Genomic DNA, 22,710 nt, shown 5'->3' with positions numbered 1-22,710 from the left:
TCTTTTGTGTTGTGATGTGCATTGTGTATGCAGGGCTCCAAAAGGTCAAATTCATTTTTAGTGCACAGCACCAATTTTGAGTACACAAAAGTGCATATTCAGTATTTCAAGCTCTGATAAGTAGAGAAAATTTGCAACTGTGGCAAAATTCAGTCCCAAAGTCATTATACTCATTGACCGAGTAGACATCAAAGTGGCCGTGAAGGTTCTCTTGTACGCCGTACGAAATGGACCGGAGGAGCAGCGTTAATTTCTGCGTCCTTTTGAAGTGCGAAGGTGGAAAGGTTGAACACGTCCCCCGAGAGAGCCCTGGTTGGTCACGGACTGTGTCGGATCTAATGGGGGTTGAAAGGCGCCCTGTCAGAGTTATTAAAATGAAGGTGACCAGGCCGCACTCTAAATGACATTTCCTACAGTCAGAGTCAAGCTAATGATGACATTATAGACAAATCAGGATCTTCATAATGAGTCCTTTTTGTAGGACAGTTCACTGAATAACAGTCCTCTATATGCACTTTATATGTACGTTACTGACCTGTTTCAAGAACAAAGAAACACCTTTCAATCTTAATATGATTAAGCCCACATCAGTACCATGTTCAATAAGAATGTAATAATTGACATCGGTAATTCCAGAAATACTGGTCACTGGCTATGCTTTTTTTGGAAAGAAATTTTGTGAGTTTGATATAAAAAAAATCTTGAAAGTTTAAATGCTGCTGTTTTCAAGGGATGAGGTCATTATGATGTAATTCCCATGGGAAAACATTTATAAAAATCCAGGTGTGTTTATATCACCTTAATGTGTCCCAGGTGAGATACACACAGGTAGACAGGTGTGAGTAAGGTGCACAGAGACAGAATCATCGCTTATGATTCGCTCATAATTATCTTCTCTGTCTAGACAATTCATAAATAATTCACATTAATTCCTTGATAACAGACAGGACACCTCATAAAAATGATATAACATCATAAAATTATATCAGTCTTCATTGTGATATTGTTGTAAAATGTCACTAGTGATTTTGGAAAGATAGTTTTCTAATACTCCTAAAGAAAGAAAACCTTTGCTTGCAATGTTTGTCATTAAGGTCATGCATTAACCTTTTATTGATTAATCAGAAAAACATTCAAATCAATACGTTTGCTGAAACAGAAAGCCTAGCACTGATTGTTTTATAGACCTTTTTTTAGAAAGTTCTTACAATGTGTTTTTCTATAACAACAACGAAAATTCTGTACCCAAACCAGTTTAAAGATTTCTGTGTAATGTTAGTCAGCTGTGTATAGTTAGCAATTGCATAGTAGAACATTTTGAATAGTTCCACTTCTGATATCATTAATTTAAAGCCATTACTCTAGTCAGTTATGGCAAATTTAACCTTCCCCCTGCTGCCTAACCCCATAACTAATGGAGAATTAGTAGTCAAACTTCTACTTCAATATGTTTAAGCTTAACAAATTCAAATGTGACTTCCATATAATCAATTGCGTGAGGAAATGTTTAGATGCACAAATTCTGTGATCTTCGTAACACGGACTCTTACAGGCCAGAGCTCTATCTAGGTCCCTAACCAGTGGAAAGGTTGCTAGAAGCACGATTTAGTGCCTCAATGACAAGTTTTATAATCGATGAAAACTTAGCACATCTGACTGTCCACCCAAATGTAGTTCATGTCTAATGCTGTGCAGTTAGGAGACGAGGGATTATCGTTTATTGCTGTATTGATCCTGACCTTGCCCCTGACCGATACAAGATATTTATCGTCTTTGTCCATTTGCAAATGCAGGCTGTCTATTGATCGACACACATAAAAAGAGAACATTTTATGCAGTTGCAACACAGTTGTGATCCTTTACAGCCAAGCCAACCCAGTTTAAACAATGTTTTCCATATTTTTAGCTTATTTGCCAATTTAGTTGTTGATCAGCAAATGTGAGCCGTTTTTTTTTTTGGATGAAACAAAAAAATTCAAAGCAAAAAGGAATCACTGATTTTATTTGTACTAGAATAAAGCAAATGACTGATTATTTAAAAGATTGATTTTTAGGTTGATGAATAGAAAGACAATAAACAGATGTTCGGTGTTGCAGTAACATGTGCAAATGAGAATTAGTGCCATTATCAACTTAAAATGCAACAAAGATTTTTGTATCAGGAGCATTAAAAAGTGAAATATTTTATTAGAATTAGAAATATAGTACACAGTATTCAGTTCACAGTACATTGAGCCACCACTGAACAAAGAATAAAATGAATAATATGATAGAAGATATGATCATTATATATTTTAGTCACGACAAAGGAAATATTATATTTCAGATGTAAATTTGTTTTAAAAAGTCAGAAAGATATGATGATGAGAAAAAGCAGCAGAAAGCTTGATAGATGATTACTAGGTGTGCATGGATGGGTATCATCATAAGAAAAATGGTTGGGTAGATTGACAGCAATTCCCAGGGGTAATGACACAGATAATTACTAACGCTCACCTGTAAGAAACACCTACGCCACATCCAACTCCCCAGGGACACCAGATGACGTGTCTGTCATAAAAAATTTCTACCGTAAATTGGGCTATTTATACACATGTTTTTAAACTAGGCCGTAAAGCTGGAAGTTAGATGCAAAGAAGTAAAAAATCGAACGGGGCTGTCAACGTCGCCTTTCTACTCCTTTTGGCCGGTGTAATTGAACTATTCATCAATTTTGATGCAGGTCCGTGGTGGTGGGATGAATTCAAAGTGGTTGCGAAGATAAGTTAGTTCACGATAACAAGGTAATAGACACCCTGCCTCCTGCGCTGGGCAGTTTCAAGTAAACTGCTGTTTGCTGATTGGTGGTATCATTACATCAGTTTTACACTGAGTCAGAAGTGCAAATGCATTCATTTTATGATACTTGCCACTAAAAAGCTTACATCACTTTTCATTTTCTTAATTTCTGTGGAAAATCGTATTGGTTTTCAGTACAAATTTGCTAGCAAGACATGAAGTAGGTTTGTTAAAGATTGAGAGAATATCACTACAGAACTGTTGAGCATTTACATGTATTTTATCCTATTGTTTGATATTTAACTATTTTAGCTATTTAGGTGTGCCTTGCCTTGACATTTTTGTCACTGCTCTCTAACTAACTTGTAAAACAGGCATCAAGTTTGTATCTGTTCAAAAATGTCATTTTTGAAATTTTGTTTGAAGACAGTCTGTACCAAGCTGTTGCCGTTTCACGAGTGGGAGGGTTGAACAATGAACGACATAAAAAAGCACACACACATCAACGCCTCACCAACTTGATTTTAGGGATGACTTCCCCCGGAGACCCCTTAAGACCCGGCGCGAGATTGCGAGAAGAAAACAAATATAGCTCGTTTCGCAATTTGACATTTTACGACGGACGAGCCCCGTTGCTTGACAGATTCATGTCTGTTTACGGCGGAATTTCTCATTTCGGATAGTCTTTCAAACGGTGCGTACTTAATCCCTGACGTGCCCAAATTTAGGAAAAAGAGATTGAACAACAAACATGTACACGTATGTCCGTTTAGGGTTAGCAAAGTGAACTACTAGCATTTCATGTTGTATCTTCCCGTTTCTAAGGAGTTTAGAGTATTATAGATGTCCAATATGTTATATTTTAGGGCACGCTTTATCATAGGATACCCCAGTGCTCCTGGGTGACACAGCAATAAAATTTAGCCTCTAGCCATCCACTGATGTGGAGATGGGCTTTGCGGGGAAATTGTTTTCCACCTCTGAGAGCTACAAGTGTCATAAAATGTCAATTTTAATAAATCTCTGCTGACGTTTCATCAAAACGGCTGTAAGTCCGGCCGTGAATCCGTACGCGTCGCCGCACCGTTTCATCGATGTCCGCGGCTGTAAAATAAGCGTTGGACAAAACAGATGGCCAGGGTGGGGGAGGCGGCACTCTTGTTAAATGAAACGGACGTAAAACTGCCACAACGTTATCACGTCGGCACTGCGTATGATCTTAAAATGCCTCCACTCGGGTGGATCAGATTACTGTGGCAATTTCAACACAGGAGCTACAAGAGGAAATTACATTTTGTTTCTTGGCTTGTTTTTAGAGATTAAGTTCTCTTAACTATAGAGATCAAAGATCTCACGCCACCATGACTGTTTTTGAATTTCTTGTGTAAAGTTGGAGTCACATCAACAAGTATAATTTGCAAGCAAGTGTTACACAAGTCAATGTCAGTTTTCTTCTTCTCTGCCAGCATTCTGACTCAAGAATCTGCCTAGCTATGATTCTGTAAGAATGATAGGAGTTTTGAAAAAAAAATTTGCCTCCAAAACTCTCTCACATCACAATGATCGAGAACATTTTGCAGTCCAGCCAACATGTACCACAACAGACTGTTGATGCAGACCTACAATTTCTCACACGGTGCTACGCCATTTCTCGCACAGACGGTAAAAAACGCATTCGTGTCGTGCTCGTGATCATTTGACGTCCGTTGGTGTATCTGTGGGCATTTCATACAACATGCCCCCCTCCCCCATTCACCCTACAATACAAATCCTGCCATTTATAGTCAATGTTCCCATTTCAGTACATTCCCAAGGGATCACATAAAGGAAGATTCAATGCATTATATAGATATACATCAATATCCCTGCCCATATCCCTTATAACTCCTCCGATAACTGCCAACATACCCCTCCCTGTACAATATATTATCAGGGTTTTCCTCCACATCTAGAGTAATTTTGCATTTTTATGAGTATTTGACATGATATTTCCTACCACACCCCAGCTTAGTGGTTTATTCCAATCATTATGGTATTCATTTAAACCCTCATATCCCTGTCAGTGTTTTTTCTTAAATAGTTGTAGGAGTCGTATTGCATTTGCTGCCACAGTATCAATCCTGTGGATGTACCACCATCTTTCTTCTTCTTCGCATTCAAATATAGCAGTCTGGTTTCTTCATCTTCCACCGTCTCTGATTTTTATCACATACTTGTACACGCTACTCTATGGACCATAACACAGTCCATGATATGGTGAGAAGATCTGTTGAACTGTCCTCAGCAGTGTGAAGTGTAAATCCCAAGCTAAGGGACATTTCTTCCCTCCTTCTTTTCACCATTTGTTGTGGTTAAAGTCATCACTCAACAGTGCTGCTATGTAAACAAACTGGCAAGAGCACCTCACCCCCCTCCCCCAAACCGCTGGATCCTAGAGACATTCTTTCCTGTTAGCACACCAGCTTGTGGATGTGTACATAACTGTCATCTCACATGCCCCCCTGGTTCTCCCACTACCAAATCAAAACATTGCTGCAGTGCTACAGTGTGTCACTAGATGGCACTTGAGAGTGGTCCATTTTGCTGCATGGAGATCACAACTTTCTTTATGTGTTGCTGCATGGATAGCACACGACTAATCTAACTTGAGAAATTTCCCATTCTTAGATGTAAACGTATTTCATCTAACTACTAAATCAAGTAAGGCTAGAAAGAACAGGGAAATTTCTTCCAGTTGGCTGTCATGTGTGTATTCTGTTACAATTTAGCTTGTCCTAAGAGGCCTCTGCTTATTGTTCTGTCCTTCCTTCCTCTGTTAGATGGAGCTGAAGTCTATGGACAAGTCGAGTCCCCAGCCAGGCGAGATGACCAACACACCGATCCCACGCAACTCTGCCGAGATGAAACCTGTGGACCCGCAGCCAATGGACGGGCCTCAGATGGACAGGAGGAGAAACTCGTTTGTTGGTGAGTGCTGATTGGTGGAATATTTTGTTTTGTGAATCCTGATTGGAGGGTTAGTTCAGATGTGTTGTGTGTGAGGTTCTGATTGGCTGGGTGGTATGATTTTTCCTTATTTCTGCATGATGTGTGACTGTAAAGATTGTGCAGTTACTCTCAAGCTCACAAGGTGGCACTGCTAACACTGCTGTTCCCATCACCATCCAGGTACAGATGATGATGACCTGGATTACTCGTCCATCCCACCAGTCCGACGGCCGCCCTTCAAGCCCAAACCCATCATGATCCCTGTGGACCACCAGCCACCCCCGCCCAGAGATCGTAAGTGGAACAGTCCATCCTTAACTTGAGATGTGAACTAGCAGCTGATTGGTTCCTAGTGGCTCTGATTGACAGTTGATGAAACAAATGTTGACCAGAATTTATTTTTGTTTAGGTTTTTCAATCCTGCAATCTCATGCTGGAAAATTTTTGTTTAAATTAACAGAGGAGAATTTGGAAACAGGTGTTCAAAATACTGTCTGAATCAGTGCAAGAAGGGACCTCATGATATTACTAACTGCATGTAAATTTTACAGGGAGGTGAAATGATTTTATTTCTGCATGAAAATTGCTGTATCTGAGCTCCCATCTCTGCTCACAGTATCCAAGCTTTCTGCATGCAGATGAAATTTTCTGGCATGACACTGTACCTACACTGCTAGGCACTTATGCACTTTTTGCACTCCTGCATATATACGAATTGCACTTTTTTGCACCTCTGCATTAACTGCACTTTTGCAGTAATGCTTGGAAAGCTGCCTGCTCTGCTTTTGGGACTCTTAACACAACTTTAGTTTCTACCCTTCGACTTTGTAACTATTCAAATTATGAAATTATATAAGCTATTACAGTAATAGAATTGCTTTTTTTTCAACTTCAGTCACTTTTCAAATCCATTACAACACACAACTGATTTTCTGAGTGGCAGAAAGAAAAAAAGGATGTCTTGCAACCAAGAACTATTTTTGTATAGAAAATCAGAATCAATTTTTTTTAAAAGTACAGTTACGACAGACACAAAAAATGTCCTTGAAGTTGAGTTGGCAGCTAACCATTCTAAAAACGCACAAGTTTCAACCACTTTCTGCCATGATTTTTTGCCCAACATTTTTTGCATTCCTTCCTCCCTCCAACCAACACCTGATACAGCTGCCAAAGTTCAGTCACCTGTGGGAACCTGGCCCCGCCCTAAAGACTTCTCCTTTGAACCACCCCCTCCGCCCTCCCCCGCGCCATGTAAGTCTCACCCCAACAAATCAAACTCTTCTGTTCAATGAAAATTTTTCCATGGACCAATGTCTTATTTTGTACATCTATTTCTCAACGTTTTTCAAATTTGTTTTTCCAACCTCTCTTCTTCTTTCCTATCACTTTGTTCTATCCATGATCATGAAAATTCAAGTTCTCTGTTTGGTAAAATTTTCTGTGACCAACATCTCAACTTGTACTTCTGTTCCTCAGCATTTTACAAATACTTTCATGAGGTGTTTTTGATTACTTATTACAACCTATTCCCTCCTTTGTTATTGCTCATTCTATCCTAATTCAAAAATTAATTCAACTTCTCTGTTTGTTGAATTTTTCCATGGAACAAAGTCTTACTTTGTGCATCGTTCTATCTTATCTGTCAGTACATCTATTTAATCTTGGCCAAGTTTTTTCTACCTGATATTCAACTCTTCTGTCTTGCCTGCCTATCCTTTCATCTTCTTTCAAAAACTTGCAGATTCCCTGTCTGTATTTTTTCACCGTCAACTTTCTTACCAGTTGATGGACTGTTACAGTTGTTGTTACAGTAATGTTTTGGGAGGAGCAACTTTCTCAACCCCCCACCCTTGTTTTGTATCAATGTCACCTACATCACTACTTTTCAGTGTCCAAAATGGAATAACACCTCCCCACTCCTACAACAGACTACAGCCTCTTTTCTAATCTTTTTGTGTAAATGAACAGTTTTTGACACCTCTGTACCAACCTGTGTTTTCCAGGTTGTACATTCAATGTAATCTATGACTTACTTTGTACCTAACATTTAACCTAAAAGTCAGACTTTTGTAGCCTGGGTACCATCCGGATTTTCGCTACGCAACGCTTGAAAAAATCATGATTTTTTCAAGCGTTGCGTAGCGAAAATCAGGATGGTACCCAGGCTAAGACTTTTGGCCTTGTTAAATCACTGAAGATTACTAGTATTTGTTATAAAGGTTTGACTTGAATGTAGCAAAACTCAACTTACTGTCTTGTACTTTGTCTTGGCATGAAATTTACCAGGAGTATCCTCTTCCTAAACATGTATATCTTAGTGTACATTTTGTGCTCTATTTAGGTTACTAGGTTGAATTTCTTCCTTCTTTCCTCTTCTAAACCAAGAGGTTCTTTCACATTTCTTTGTCTTTCTTTTCTTTCTCGTCTTCTCTTTCATTCCTTTCATTCCCAAATCCCTTCTCACCCCCTCCCACATTACCCTGTATTTCTGTGTGTAGCAATGTTTCATATAATACAACCTATGATCTACTATGACTTGGAATATTGTAAGTCTAAAAGAAATGTCCTGAACAAAGAGCTCTCGTGTACAAGTTGGAACAATATTAACATGTTTAGGTAACCAGTCAAAACATGCCAATTCACACCCAACAGGGTATACCGGTAGTACTGAGGGTTAAAAACAACTAATATATGTATGTTCTGTTCATTTAATCACAATAATGTCTGTCTGTTTCAACATGTAAAACAACTTTACTTTTATCGCTTGTTGTTGTTCTCCTGGATGCAACTTCTTTCGTTAACTCTAGATAACTGGATGTTTCTTTCTTATTTTGGAAATTCAGAAGTTGTGTATCTTACTGCAAACTCTTGAAAACATCTTTCTTCATTACTTCATCTCCCTACCATCCAACTGTTCCTTCCTTCCATCTCTCTTTCCTTCCTTCCTTTCCCTTGTTCTCCTTGTTCCATTCTATCAGTCCGTCCCTCTCGACCTCCATCTTATTCGATGTCGACTTTCAAGCCTCTGTCCTCCTCTCAGCCATGTAAGTCTAGATACTGTAAAGCCTGGACCAGCAGACTAGCTTTGGATTAAGTTTACATACATCATTTGCTTGGTTTCATATAAAAACACAGCCTATGTATGCTTTTCAATGGTCTGATTTAACCTTTTCCCTGCTGCCTAACCCATACTGATTACAAATTTGGTTCCAAATGGTTGTGTCAGCAGGGAGAAGGTTAACTAGACTATATGTAATTGAGAAGACTGCATCACCTGAAAAATGCGTAAACCAAGGAAACAGATGTTACAGAACAAAATTAGCTGGAATTATGGGTTAACTTTCTCCTTTTGCAACTTTGCGCTTTAATTTTTTTTGCCCAAGTTTTTCTGTCTCTTTTGAATACGTTGTTGATTTATTTAACGTAGTCATAATCATGATGACTGTCTTTACTGTTCATTTGTACTTAGTTCTTTACTCTGTTCCATTTTGTTTAATTAATTTCATCCATTTTGCTGGCTTTCCTTTCTTTTCCATCAGTGAGTGACAAGAGCCATTTCTACCACACACTCGAACCTATCTCTGCTTCTCAACCATGTAAGTCATCCCCATGCTGCTCACCCCTACTCTCACATGGTTCAGCCCACATTCTGTCTTTCATAAAATCTACTTTCCTGATCTTGCTGTGGCTGTGAAATAATTTTTCAACTGATGCCACTGTTCCTCCCACATTTTACATGTATCTTATGGAGTGTCAATGTCATGTGGAAAAAAAAATGTCACTGTCATTGCTGGGTGTTGGCCATAGTCAAGTTTCTTCTAGAATGTTGTGCTTATCCTACCTGTTTTGTCTTTGAAGTACCCTGGTTTCCATTGAAATGTACATTACCAACAATGTCATGTCCTTGTTGTTAACAATACGTATTGCAAACATTGTGTACTGTACTGGTGTGGTAGTGGTTTGTCTTGTTACTGGTCCTACTAGGAAAATTTACGCAATGTCATGTATAATTGTACATGGTGTTATATATTGATCGTCTTTTGCAGTGTGTGCCAAGTACATGTATTTGCACTGTAGAGTACATGTATTAGAATATAGACTATCCATTGTGTCTTTTCCTTGCACAGTGTTTTGTTATGTCAAGAATGTCTACAATTGTTTAATTGTTAGGGCAGACTTTTTGTTAAGTGTATGTAAAGAAAATCAAGAGAAAAATTTGTACTTGTTGTAATGCTTCTTAAAGATTCTATAGAATTGTTTATTGGAACTCATTGAAGGTTTTTACGATAGTTACTTTTATTGTATGAGTACATGAAATGACTGTCTTGTCTCCCCTGTGTAGCCATCGCTACCTCAGTGACGTTGAACCATCCCGACCCGCGCCCGGTCTCCCCGTCCAGACCGCTGTACCCGCGTACGCAGTACTCCGCTAACATCCCGCGCTCCGTATCCGTAGAGCCAAGCCCCATGAACGATGGTGAGCTTAGACTTTTGTTCTTCAACTTGTCAAAGTTTACAATGCAAAGATATGATACTAGGTATATTAAACTTCCTTTGAATTTGGTTTACACTGGAATGAAAGCCAAAACTTCCTTTTTAAGCCTGCTGTACAATAATATTATTGATTTGTTTAAATGAGCTAACATCCCCTCACATGTACATGTATAACGTTATAGATATCACAATGTCTAATCATATTGCACTAAACATGTTTTGTACACCCTAATACGTGTACAACTTCATGTTACTAATGATCATTGTTAACTCCCCCCTCCCCCCAGTGGCAGACTACCCTCCCCCTCCCCTCAGTGATCACGAGATCCACACGCCTGGATCCACCGTCAGCGGACACTCGTACTTACACACTCCTCACACTCCATCAGGTTAGCACTGGTCATTAACAACTTACCGGTCATTAATCAGTTAACTACAGGTTAGCACTGGTCATTAACAACTTACCGGTCATTCATGAGTTAACTACAGGTTAGCACTGGTCATTAACAACTTACCGGTCATTAATCAGTTAACTACAGGTTAGCACTGGTAATTAACAACTTACCGGTCATTAATCAGTTAACTACAGGTTAGCACTGGTCATTAACAACTTACTGGTCATTAATCAGTTAACTACAGGTTAGCACTGGTCATTAACAACTTACAGGTCTTTCATGAGTTAACTACAGGTTAGCACTGGTCATTAAGAACTTACCAGTCAGTAATTAGTTAACAATAGGTTAATATTAACCTATCCATTGACAACTATTGACAAACAGTCATTAATGAATTGAGTATGGATCACCTTTAATCAATGATAACCTACCAGTCATAACTGTGTCAACTTAAAGTTTAACTTACTATCACATACTGTATTAACAAATAAACTTAAATATGCAGAATGTGCAAGGAACAGCACTGACTTTGGATGATAATGTTTTGATTAACACGTTTTTTCCTGTGCTGTTCAAGAGAGGAGTTACACCCCCTCCTCGGAGGCGCGATCGTTGGGCGCCCGGCCTGCTCACCCCCTGAAAAGCTTCAGTGTGCCCGGCCCCCCTCCCCCACCTCCTTACAACAGCCTTCCCACAACACCTCAGTCCTCACACCTCTCCGAACGTAAGTCTCACAGATTTGTCATCCCTTTTTCATGCTTTTCTCGACACTGTCATGCAGCATTATTAAAAAAAGAACTTTTAAGCAACCGTTACAGAATTTATCAATTGAATTTACCTATTGCCTGTGTGGCATGAATGTCAAAATTTACTGGATAAAATTGCCTTGACTCAGAAAAGATTTTGTGCAGTTGACAAAGTATTAAAAGATGTGATATGAGCAAGACTAACTTCCTTTGACATAATTTTATAATTCGCAGAAAAACTGACTAATGGAATGCTATAGAAACAGCTATTTGGTAGCATCAATAATCTTAAGCCAAAGTTACATGGTTGACAGTGAAACCAACTTGTTTTTTTCCTGTAGCCAAACCAGGGCCGTCCAGTACCCTGTCTACACCACTGAGCACGCCCAGTAAACCCCAGACCCCGGCAGACATGTACCCTGATCCTCAGACGTTACAACCACCACCACTGCCCGAGGCACCACCTGGGTCCGAGGTAAATACTGATCTCACTCATACTGAATTTTCCTTTTCCAAATCTACTATACAGTGTCTGTGACATCCTATAAACTATTTTAACACTTGGTAAAGAACATTCAATAACTGGTTTCAATTTGGGAGGTTTTCCCAACTAGTTTTTGGCTACACCTCCAGGTTGGAGCCATTGAGGTATTGTAGAGTGGTAATTATCATTGTATGTGCCTCTCGCTGTGTTCTTTGATATTAACCTTCTCCCTGCTGCCTAAGCCCATAGCCAAAACAAATGTGGTGCTGAACAACTACCTTAGTATGCTGAAGTTAAACCTGTTGATTCTGTTGCAGCACTCCTATGAGGATGATGATTTGACCACGGAGATGGCAAACTTGGAGGGCCTAATGAGGGACCTGAACGCCATCACGCAGTCAGAGCTGAACTGTTAGCAGTTGCCATGGAAACATCGCCTCGCGTGATCACCATAGCAACAGTTGCCGGGCAACGAAGGCTTCCATCCCTCGAGTTACCGGACATCTTAGCAGCACTAGTGTAGTCATAGCAACAAACAAGGTGTCAGTGTAACTTGTTTTGTACCTGTTGCCATGGCAACAAAAGAGATTTCCTGGGAGGATCACAGAGGGGTTTCAGCAATACTTAAAAATGATATTTGTAGGTTACCTGATGGAAACCTGTTTTGTATGTGAGGGGAATCAGCGGGGCTACATGAAGGGTTTGAGGAAGATTTCGATGGATAATTTATGGGAACCCCCTTCCTACCCTTTTGTAAGAACTTGTATATAGCAACCTGGAAATGGGAAATATGATTTTCTTAAATAACCACAAAATAAGCAAAAAACTGGTATTTTTAGAATATAGCGTTTTGCTGTAGATTTGCTTAATTTTTTTATCATACATGTATTTTGTAAGAAATTTAGAAAAAAGTAAGTCATTACATAACAGGTATTTGTTTGTTTTTAAAGTAGCCATGTATATGTACTGCCACATTTAAAAATTCTTCATGTTTAAGTTGTGTTAAATTCACTATTGTCACCATGACATTTCATAAAAAACAACATAACATCAGTTTTTGTAAAATAATCAATGTATGCATAGCAATGTAGGAGGAGATGATCAGTTAATTGTGGAATTGATGCTGTCATTCCCACCCCCCTCTAAGGGACAATCATAACAAGCCTTGTTAACCAATGAACAAGGCACATTCCCTTTTGGGGAACTCTCATCTCTTACACTGTATGTTATTGGTCAGTATTTGCACAAGAACACCACATTCAATGCACATGTCTAGTTGTAGAATAGTGTTCTTGTAGCCTAGTGTTATGTTTTTAGTTTTAACTCACAGTATTTCAACCTCAAATGCACATACTTGTAAAACAAGCCCCTACTCTCCTAGAAAGTAGTTGTCTTGAAGTGTGTAAGTCTACATATTTTAGTAGGATATGGAGAGGAATTTTTTGGCAATGCCTCGGGGGCAGAGGCGTTTTATGATGTGTTCCTGAGCCCAATGCGTCAGACCTCTGTACAATAGTAAGCGTTGGGCTAAATGCTTGGTCTCTGCATATTGTAAAGGCAGCAGTGCTGTATACTATAGCTATGTCTGTCACAACTAGCAAAGTTGAGAAAGCCAGTTGGGGCTTTTGTAAAATTACCACAAGTGGTAGAAAACCCTCTTAATGAAGACAATATGCTCCTTTCTTATGTCTTTTATACACTTTTAAATTAGACAGAGATTTTGTTCACTTATAATCTATAATTGATTTTTGTACATTTTGAAAGAAAAGGTGTCTTTGTTTGGTTACTTTTTTCACTTCTCCATTCAGCAAGGTAACTTGTTCACCCCTTTATCCTAAGTGCACTCATCCATATATGGACTAATCTGGACTGTTCCACCTTGAAAATATACAACTTTGATGTTAAAAAATATCTAAGTGCTAGAAAATGGATATTTACATACATATAATCTATACCTGATGTAACTCCCCGTATGTAAGTTCATTAGTCCAGGTCTCAGTACATTACGTCATAATCTGTGACTAGTCCATTGTGTAAAGGGGGTGTCATAATGGAGGTTGTGTTTTTTTTATCTGAAGCAATTTATGAGAAAAGCATTATGTATCATAAGCTGGCTTCTGTTAATGATTAAGATTTAATTTTTTAAGAATATTTATAAGCAAAACTGTTTGACAATGGAAGCCTTCCTACCCAGTACTCCTGTCAGAAATTTGCATATGGACTGATCCATTTGCTGAAGGGGTAGGACAGGTTGTTTGTAAAGTTGTTGACATGTCACCATAGTAAGTAACATTTGGTGATGGGAAAGAAATTACCAAAAATTAAGAATTAATTTTTGTACTTATTACCTAATAGCGTATTTGCCATGGTACTGTCATAGTAATAGTATTTTCTTCATACAAATCACAGCCAAATATTTGTTGATTCAGGAAATTTTCTTGTACACTGAATTCTTGCAATCATGTAAGATTTAGAACTGTTAGGAGGGTGATTGTATGGAAGGGGCAGTATAACCTTTGACCTATGAACCTGTAACCTTTGAACCTGTAAATTTTATAGTAAGGGAACTTGTAAGTAAATCATGCTAATTTTACTGAAATCTTGACCATAATGTGTAAAATCCAGTTTTGTTGATGTTCACAATATGATAGCTGTAATATTTATATCTAGCCATTAGAGTTTAACATCAGACTCTGTAGTCTTCATGTATTTCACTGTAGATTCTGTTGTCATGCTTGTAAAAAAATGTGTTGGTGATCACCCCTTATATTCAGCCTGTAATGGTCAAGTCCATTGTGTGCCAATGGCGAACTGGGAGATTCAACGTGTAAGGAGGGGTGCCAATCATAACTTTTTATTCCATCCAAACTTTGCGATCAACCCTCACTGCTCAATCCACACATATCTTTTCTGAATTAGTATGCAAGCCGTAACATTGTATATCTATGCAGACTTTTCACATCGTAGACAAAATTTGGGACCAAATCTTGATGTCACTTTTGAAATGTGTCAACGAATATTACAGGAAACTTCGCCATGACATCATCCATATCATAAGTCTATGTGATCTTAACAACTTGTTGAAAAACTTCTAACCCTGGGAAAACTGCTGTATTTTTGCATCTATAGCTTTACTCAGCCACTGTTGGTATCATTCTGCAATACACATGAGAAAAGCTTGATCTGATAATTTAAACTAAAAGAAAATAGGAAATTTCTGTTTGAAAATCAAGGATTTGGATGAACACCCCTCCTGTATATAAATTCACCACCCATGTACTGGCAACCATATCACCGATGTATTATTAAACTTTTTGATATGGAATCATGTTTTCTTCTTGTCCTTGTGTACATTGTTATTATGTCTTTGCTAGTTTATTTTGATAGTGAACAAGAAAAGACTTGTCCCCAAGTATAGGTACATACAAGTGGATGCAATATTAATGTTTTTAACAGAAAAAAAACAAGGCATGTCGAAATGGCATGGGCTACAGTTCTTACTACAGTTTCTAAGACCTAAACATAATCTAATATCCCAGTACACACTATGGATGGTCTAATCGTATCTGCTTGGATATAGAAGATAGAGCAATTTTAATGTGAGTGACAATACAAGAGACCAAATATCTGGTGTAATACTGAAAATAGTGAAACGAATCCTGAAATTATTTGAAAGGTGGTTCAAGTGCTCTGTCAGTGTTAAAATTTTTCATGTGGTACCCCTTTTTATAGGGGATAATTCACTTTGTGGACTAAGAAACGTAGACAAAAATGACGAAAAAAGGGCCATTTTCAACCGCTTATAACGACCGTTCTGGAAATGTTCCTGTCAAAATAAGCAAATGTAGGACTAAAATAGTTCTTTTAAAGTAATTGGTCATATTTTGGTAACCAGGTCAAGCCTCAGGGTCAAGATCAAGAGTAAAAAAGACTGGGAGTAAAACCCCCATAAGAGCCCATCGCGTTTCCCCACTCGCGAAATGGCCAAATCTGGGAATGAGCGAGGCTTCGTTAGCGAGATACGGGCCTTTTCGAAACGGGCGCTCAAAAACGGGGGTGTGATAGGGGATGAATTTCCGCTTTTTCAATTTTAGAAAAATGCAATTTATAACATTTTTAAGATTCCTTATTGACACAGTATGTTCCTAACCAACACTATTCTATACCCACGAAACTTCTTTGTTCAAAGTTGTTTTATTCTGGAGTTATAAGCCAAAACGTGATTTTGCGATCAGCTGATCGCTTGCAGAACGCGTCGCTCCCTTTGCAGAAGCGGAGTTTTCGCTGCCGAACTCATTACCATATGAATGGGAACCAAGCAGATGTTAGGGCTCGATCTGTAAACATTTGCCAGGCCCAGTAGGTTACAGATCCAAGTCGCAAGCAAAACACACTTTATCTGGCGTGAAAATATGCCATCCTACCGGTTAATTCACCGTTCATTTTACACATACGCCTCCCAAATCTGCTCTTGACTCTTGTTTACCTTTAGCTTTCATACACTCGTTCACTACTAACGTTACTCGTTCACTCACTCAGTCCCGCAACACACGATCGATTATGGAATTTACATTGCTGTTTTACCGGGCCATACGCCAGTCGAACGGAAAATACATGTTTACAGGGATTTATATATAAATATAAAGCTGATCGACTTCGGTTGATCATTGTTTACTAAACCGACCGCCTCTCTTGTGCACGTAACTGCGGGGCTCATGGCTGCAAAGCGCCGCCGCCACCTGCGTCCATCCCCCCATTCATACACGACACCATACACGCACTTTGGTAAAATAGTCTGAACCAACGCGTAAACAAAGAATTAAACGGGTAACAGGTAGAAATAAGCTGAACGATTGTTGTTTAATTCACTGAGTTCATTCCTTGGCACGGAACAAGCTACTCTAGGAGTCAGATTATTATCGGGTCGTGAGCCGTTTCCCTTCTACGTCCGTCTATCTCATATCTCAACAGACCGATGGCATACAAAGCCTTACCTGTACTTGTTTAATACACAACTGCACACGGAATGAAGAATTAAACTTTCCGGGAGTCATATAGTCCAAGACCAACACTTCTTGTGCGATTTTGGGGGCTTGATGGTCCCTTTTAGCGCCAGTGTCAGGCTTAGTTACGGCCCGGGCAGCGTTTGTTGATCCCGTCAACCGGGCACCCATCATGGCATGCCCGCCGGTCCTCCATCACGGTCTCGGGCGGCGTCACAACTGGCTTCCCGTCATATCACGGCTCGCTACCGGGTCCCCATCTCGGCAAACTCCTTCCTAAAAGTATCTACCGTCCAAGAGATAAATTTAGAGGCCGGGCGCCAAGTTTGGCTCGGGCCTTAGCGTGTCCCGGTCGAAGGCATGTCCACGGGCCCTCCATCACGGTCTCGGACGGCGTCACAACTGGCTCCCCGTCATATCACGGCTCGCTACCGGGTCCCCATCTCGGCACACTCTTTTCTAAAAGTATTTATCGTCCAAGAGGTAAATTTACAGGCCGGACCGGGCGCCAAATTTGGGCTCGGGCCGTGCAGCGTGTCCCGGTCGCAGGGAGATACCGTCTCGTGCTGCCTGGCATCCAGTCTCGATCCTTCCGTCAGTGCATACGGCCCCTACACCTACGGCTGGGCCGGCTCCAGCTCACGGTTCAAAAGCGCCGTCTAACTGTGGAAGGTTATTACTGCAGCCCAAACCCACTGTCAGTTTTCGTTCCATATATGGCAAGGCACGCCATATATGGTAGTGGATTCCATATATGGTAAATGGGAGACCGAAAAGCCGGGACCCAAAATTGTCCGCGACACCGGCATTCCATATATGGTAAGGGGGGACGTAATGTCGGGACCCAACCTTGTCCGCGACACCTGAACCGCATAACACATGTATTTATGGGCGAACACAAAGTAGTGCTGCACAAGACTAGAAAAAGACGCAGAGATTGCTCTGTGTATGGCTTCGAGATTTAACCTGTGGTAAATATTAGAGGATTGCGCTAGTTTTTAGACTATAAAAGTTGAATTATGGTGCGTTTTCAGTCGGCGTACATTCGCGCATGTACCGCCTAGTACTGTGCGTTCTTCGCTCCATATATGGCATCGATCGCCATATATGGTAAAGGGGAAACCTGCATACTGCAACTGCAAGTCTGACAGGAATCGCTGGAGGTCCCCACAGTACCGTCTAGTTGCGGTCGAAAGAAGGGGTCCCAGGCAGCCATGATGATGATGAAGGGGCTGTACCCTACCCTGGGCGGGAACATCATGGCTGCCGCAGGCCAAGAAACTAACGTAAAAACACTTCGTCCTCGTTTTTACCATGATAGAAGCTATCGCCACGGGTTTCTTGGAACCGTAAGTGACTTACAGAAGGCCGAAGTTCTCCAGGATGTGGTTCTTGAAGTCGAGGGCCGCCGGTTTCCCTGCCACCGGCTTGTTTTGTCCGCGGCCAGCCCCTATTTCCGGGCGATGTTTACATCTGATATGGCGGAGAGTCGGCAGAAGACGGTTGTTTTGAAGGTAAATTTGGCGCAATTCTAACCCGAAGTACAGCAAAACTAGTCCCTCTAGGGGTTCTTTGTATTATTCTTATATATGTAGATGTGTACTAAGATCAGTGAATAATTAATATCAGTAGTAAAGTTGTTATTGTTGATGCATGTTGTTGTTGTAAAGAAGACACTCCTTTTATATCCGAAGTTGACTCCCTAAACTTTTGCTCCAGTATTTTGTGGCTTTCTTTTTTACACACGAATGTTGACGAATGTACGCCAGACTGAAATAGCCATGTTAAAGATACTGTATTCAATTATTTGGTGACATGGCGGGATTCGAACCCGGGACCTCTTGGTTCTGAGCCGAATGTTCTGTTGTTATTCCACACAACCCCATGGCCCCACGAGTTTCAAAAGTTTCAAAATTTACCATAGCTGGTAGTAGACGTACGTGTCTTCTAATACAGATACAGCAACTAAACAATACAGTACATGTATATAGTACTAAATACATTATATCACCCTACAGGGTTTGGATACAGCCATGTTTGGGGAGATCCTGAGTTACATCTACTCGGGAACCCTCCATGTGTCCCTGGACAGAGTGCAGCACCTGTACCAGGCAGCTGACCTCCTGCAGCTGGACTATGTGAGAGACACCTGCAGCAGCTACATGGCCATGAACGTGGAGCGCTCCACCTGTGTGGACCTGTACAAGTTTGCTGATGCCTTCGCTGTGGACATTGTTTTGAACCGTTGTCTGCAGTGTATCTGTCGGCACTTTGCTAAGGTTAATAGTAAACATTAGTTACAACTTCTCTATAACTATAAGGACTATCAAGCCGAGCAAATTAAGAATCCTGTATGTACTAGTACTCTGTTATCACTACAAACCTTTTTGGCTGTCTTTCTTTTTCAGTATCATGATTGTTAGTTGGTAAGCCCACAGCAACTCAATTCAATGGATAACTCCTTTTTGAGACCTGAAATGTTATGCAAGAATGAGAATACATGTAGATGCAAATAAATTACCACCTTTTACATTTGTTTGATTTTTGACCATTGAAATGACGACACATCTTGTCTGTTAGATATCTTGCATGGATATAACGGTTTTTGTAACTGAAGGAAATCATTAATTTCTTCAGTCACTCCTTGATTCATTCATTCATCTTTCCATCTATCTATTTGTCTGTCCCCTCCAGGTTTCCATCAGTGAAGAGTTCTGCAGCCTGAGTGTGGATCAGCTGACTGAGATCATCAGCCATGATGAGCTGGATGTTAAAGAGGAGACAAGAGTGTGGGAGGCTGTGGTGAGATGGGTGCAGCACAGAAGGGAGGATAGGTGGGGAAACTCACTCACTCACTCACTCACTCACTCACTCACACTCAGTCACCCACTCACTCACTCACTCACTCACTCACTCACTCACTCACTCACTCACTCCTCACTCACCCACTCACTCACTCACACACTCACTCCTCACTCACCCACTCACTCACTCACTCACTCACTCACTCACTCACTTACACACTCACTCCTCACTCACTCACTCACTCACTCACTCACTCACTCACTCACTCACTCACTCACTCACTCACTCACTCACTCACTCACTCACTCACTCGCCATCCAGGCTTTGAAACTACTACGTAATGTTATATACTACATGTAGTATGATAGTATCTAGTATACAGCATATTCTCATCATGAGAATGTCACATCCACTGCTATATTGTATATTGGTTTCTTATAGATCTGCATTTCAGTGAACGTAGCATACTTCTTTTTAAACATAAAAATCTCCTGCTCACATGGAGCATATACCACATGCGCACGGAGACATCACAAAGATTTTAATTTAGTATTTACGAACACCTGATACACGTACAATTGTACCCTACAGACTGCAGCACCTACCCAGCATCCTCCCTCACATCCGCTTCAACCTGTTGACCTCAGACAACATGGCAGCCATCTTAGAACATCCCCTGGTCAGGGAGGATCCTGGGATATCAGAGGTCATCAGGAACGAGGTACAGACGGAGACCTCCTCCCAGAAGACAAGAGTCGGGATGGACACCCAGGAAATGGCACTACTCTTTGGCTCAATGTTTGTCCATTATTTCTTCTGTTTGTTTGTTTTTCTAATTGCTCATGATCATTCTGGCATACTCATTTTCACCTGAACGAAGTGACAAACGTCATGCAAAGTGCCTTTCCCAAGGACATAAGGTTAGTGACTTGGCAGGATTTGAAACTGGGACCTCTTGGTTCTGAGCTGAATGCGCTGCCATTATGCCACACAGCCCTGTGTGTATAGGAGCTTCTTTATAGGAGCTTTAGCTTTTCATTGGATAGACGATTAACCGGACAGTAAGTGAGTGAGTGAGTGGGTTTTTACAGAATAACTAAAAAGAGTAGGGATACTGTAGAGGAGACGGACATTTTTGTGACTGTAACAATGTTTATTTTTGTCTACAGCAAGAGAGAGATGCTGTGTATGAACCCCAGAGTCGGGCGGTACATCAGCTGTGGTTACCCAGCAGACCTTCCTCCTGTCGTCACCACGACTGTTACCAGCGACAACGACATCTACATCTTAGCCGGACACTCGCACGCTGAACTATCCCTGTTTGTCTACAACCATGTAGGGAACACGTGGGAACACGTGTCGTCTGTTTCTAGATCACGTGGGGATGACTTACCGAGCGATGAATACCTTGTTGAAGTGGACGGATGTTTGTATTATCTCGCGGTGAAGCTGTCGCTGACCGCGGACATGCTCGTGTGGGTGAGGCGGTACAACCGACACACTAACCAATGGGAGGACTGCGCGCAGCCGGCGCTCGAGGCAACGTCGGATATCAGCGTGGCGTTGTCGTGTGGTTCGTACTTATATTTCTTCACGAACGCGGAAATGCATCGCTACGATCCCGGACAGGACTGCTGGAGCAAGCGGACCCCGCTCAACGCCATCCCACTCCTCTGCACGGCTGTTGCCATGGGAACTACCGAGATCTTCTGCACGGACACTCGCTTCAGCGAGATGGCAGTGTACGACACGGTGTCGGATGTCTGGCTAATGGTTTCCACCGTTTTGCCGCCTCCGAGAAATGTACCCCTTCGTGACTTGTTCAGAGTGACGGTTCTGGACAGCCCCAGTCTCTTCGTGCTAGAGAACCAGCTTCATGTCGTGTTACGTTCGTACAGTGGGGTTCCCGTAGAGGCTGATGATTGGAAGATATTTGTGTGGGACAGACAGACGGGGGACTGGAGGGACCTAACCCCCAGCCTGCCTGCAGGAGGCTGGAAGGCCTGCGGGCCGGTGTGTTGTGTGGCTCGTATGTACTTACCATGTCTGAACAAGAAACGTACAGGAACAAGGAGTATAGTACACTCTTAGGGTCATAGGCCACAGTTACCATGGTACCACTGTTACACTTACCATGTCTGAACAAGAAATGCACAGGAAGAAGGAGTATAGTGGACTCTTAGGGACTTTTGGCACAGTTGACTACATCAGTGATGCATATACAGTACAGAGCTCCAAATACTCTGCATACGCTGCACTGGGTAGTATTAAAAAGGCTTGATTTAAGGTGACTAACATCTGAATGACTCAATGCAGGTTTTAGTAGTATTTTCAGAAACACTGTGATCTGGTACAAAGAAACAGTTGTTGGTTTCATGTGATCTGATATCCTGTATGTTATGTTTTGATGGTAATGTCACATGTAGGTAGTTACAATAAGGTTTATAGATTCTAGTGATGTACTTGAATTTTCTATGAAATGAAATGCAGTGAATGAAATGCTGTGTTCATAAATTCATTGCATTCTTACAGAAAACCAAGGTGAAGTTGTGTTCTATTTTTGTATGCTGTGCTTTGTGTTATTCACTTATAATGTGTTATTCACTTATTTTTTACTCAGTTTTACAGTAATGTAATACTGTTATTTTCTGTTCAGTGCTTGATGTACTAGTATGTGTGTATATGATCATTTTTCTAAGTGACATTTTATTGCTTCATTTTTAGACTAGCAGCAACACTTTGCATTAGTTAGTATGGAAAGAGTTTTTTTAGGGCAGTTACTTGCCTCTACCAGGCTTGGGGAGGCGGCTGGAAAGAGTAGAAATCGGCCAAATAGAGAGATAAGCATGCCAAGGGAGTTTGTATGTTGAGAGAACAGTTCGCAGCAAACTGTTCTCTCAACGGACAAACTCCCTTGGCATGCTTATCTCTCGATTTGGCTGATTTCTACTCTTTCCAGCCGCCTCCCCAAGCCTGGTAGAGGGTAGGCAGTTACTAGTAAGTTCTTTGTCATTCCT

At 40.8% G+C, this 22,710-nt stretch overlaps 2 protein-coding genes across 8 annotated transcripts in view; both read left to right on the top strand.

The window, feature by feature from the left end:
- LOC109468561 (neogenin-like) overlaps window positions 1-13,616 on the top strand; it is a 130,131-nt gene extending 116,515 nt beyond the window's left edge. For 3 of the 7 annotated variants that reach the window (XM_019766815.1, XM_019766814.1, XM_019766813.1), the window contains 9 exons: window positions 5,598-5,745; window positions 5,947-6,060; window positions 6,931-7,017; window positions 9,306-9,362; window positions 10,109-10,243; window positions 10,548-10,649; window positions 11,233-11,379; window positions 11,743-11,876; window positions 12,203-13,616. In XM_019766815.1, coding sequence (XP_019622374.1) covers window positions 5,598-5,745; window positions 5,947-6,060; window positions 6,931-7,017; window positions 9,306-9,362; window positions 10,109-10,243; window positions 10,548-10,649; window positions 11,233-11,379; window positions 11,743-11,876; window positions 12,203-12,301 — 1,023 coding nt within the window. In that variant the 3' untranslated portion in view covers window positions 12,302-13,616. The remainder of the gene's footprint in view (window positions 1-5,597; window positions 5,746-5,946; window positions 6,061-6,930; window positions 7,018-9,305; window positions 9,363-10,108; window positions 10,244-10,547; window positions 10,650-11,232; window positions 11,380-11,742; window positions 11,877-12,202) is intronic. The other 4 variants (XM_019766816.1, XM_019766818.1, XM_019766819.1 and 1 more) reach the window with 4 other exon arrangements.
- Window positions 13,617-18,074: 4,458 nt separating this feature from the next.
- On the top strand, window positions 18,075-22,366 carry LOC109468582 (kelch repeat and BTB domain-containing protein 8-like). Its single transcript, XM_019766874.1, has 5 exons — window positions 18,075-18,402; window positions 18,907-19,167; window positions 19,583-19,722; window positions 20,285-20,491; window positions 20,863-22,366. Exons 1-5 carry the CDS (start codon window positions 18,103-18,105, stop codon window positions 21,782-21,784), a joined length of 1,830 nt encoding a protein of 609 aa, XP_019622433.1. The 5' UTR covers window positions 18,075-18,102; the 3' UTR covers window positions 21,785-22,366.
- Window positions 22,367-22,710: the final 344 nt, after the last annotated feature.

Source organism: Branchiostoma belcheri, unplaced genomic scaffold (assembly GCF_001625305.1).
Source record: "Branchiostoma belcheri isolate BF01 breed outbred unplaced genomic scaffold, Haploidv18h27 scaffold2, whole genome shotgun sequence".
Taxonomy (NCBI): Eukaryota; Metazoa; Chordata; class Leptocardii; order Amphioxiformes; family Branchiostomatidae; genus Branchiostoma; species Branchiostoma belcheri.
Note: the sequence above shows the minus strand (reverse complement) of the source record. Positions and strands in the feature narration are given on the sequence as shown.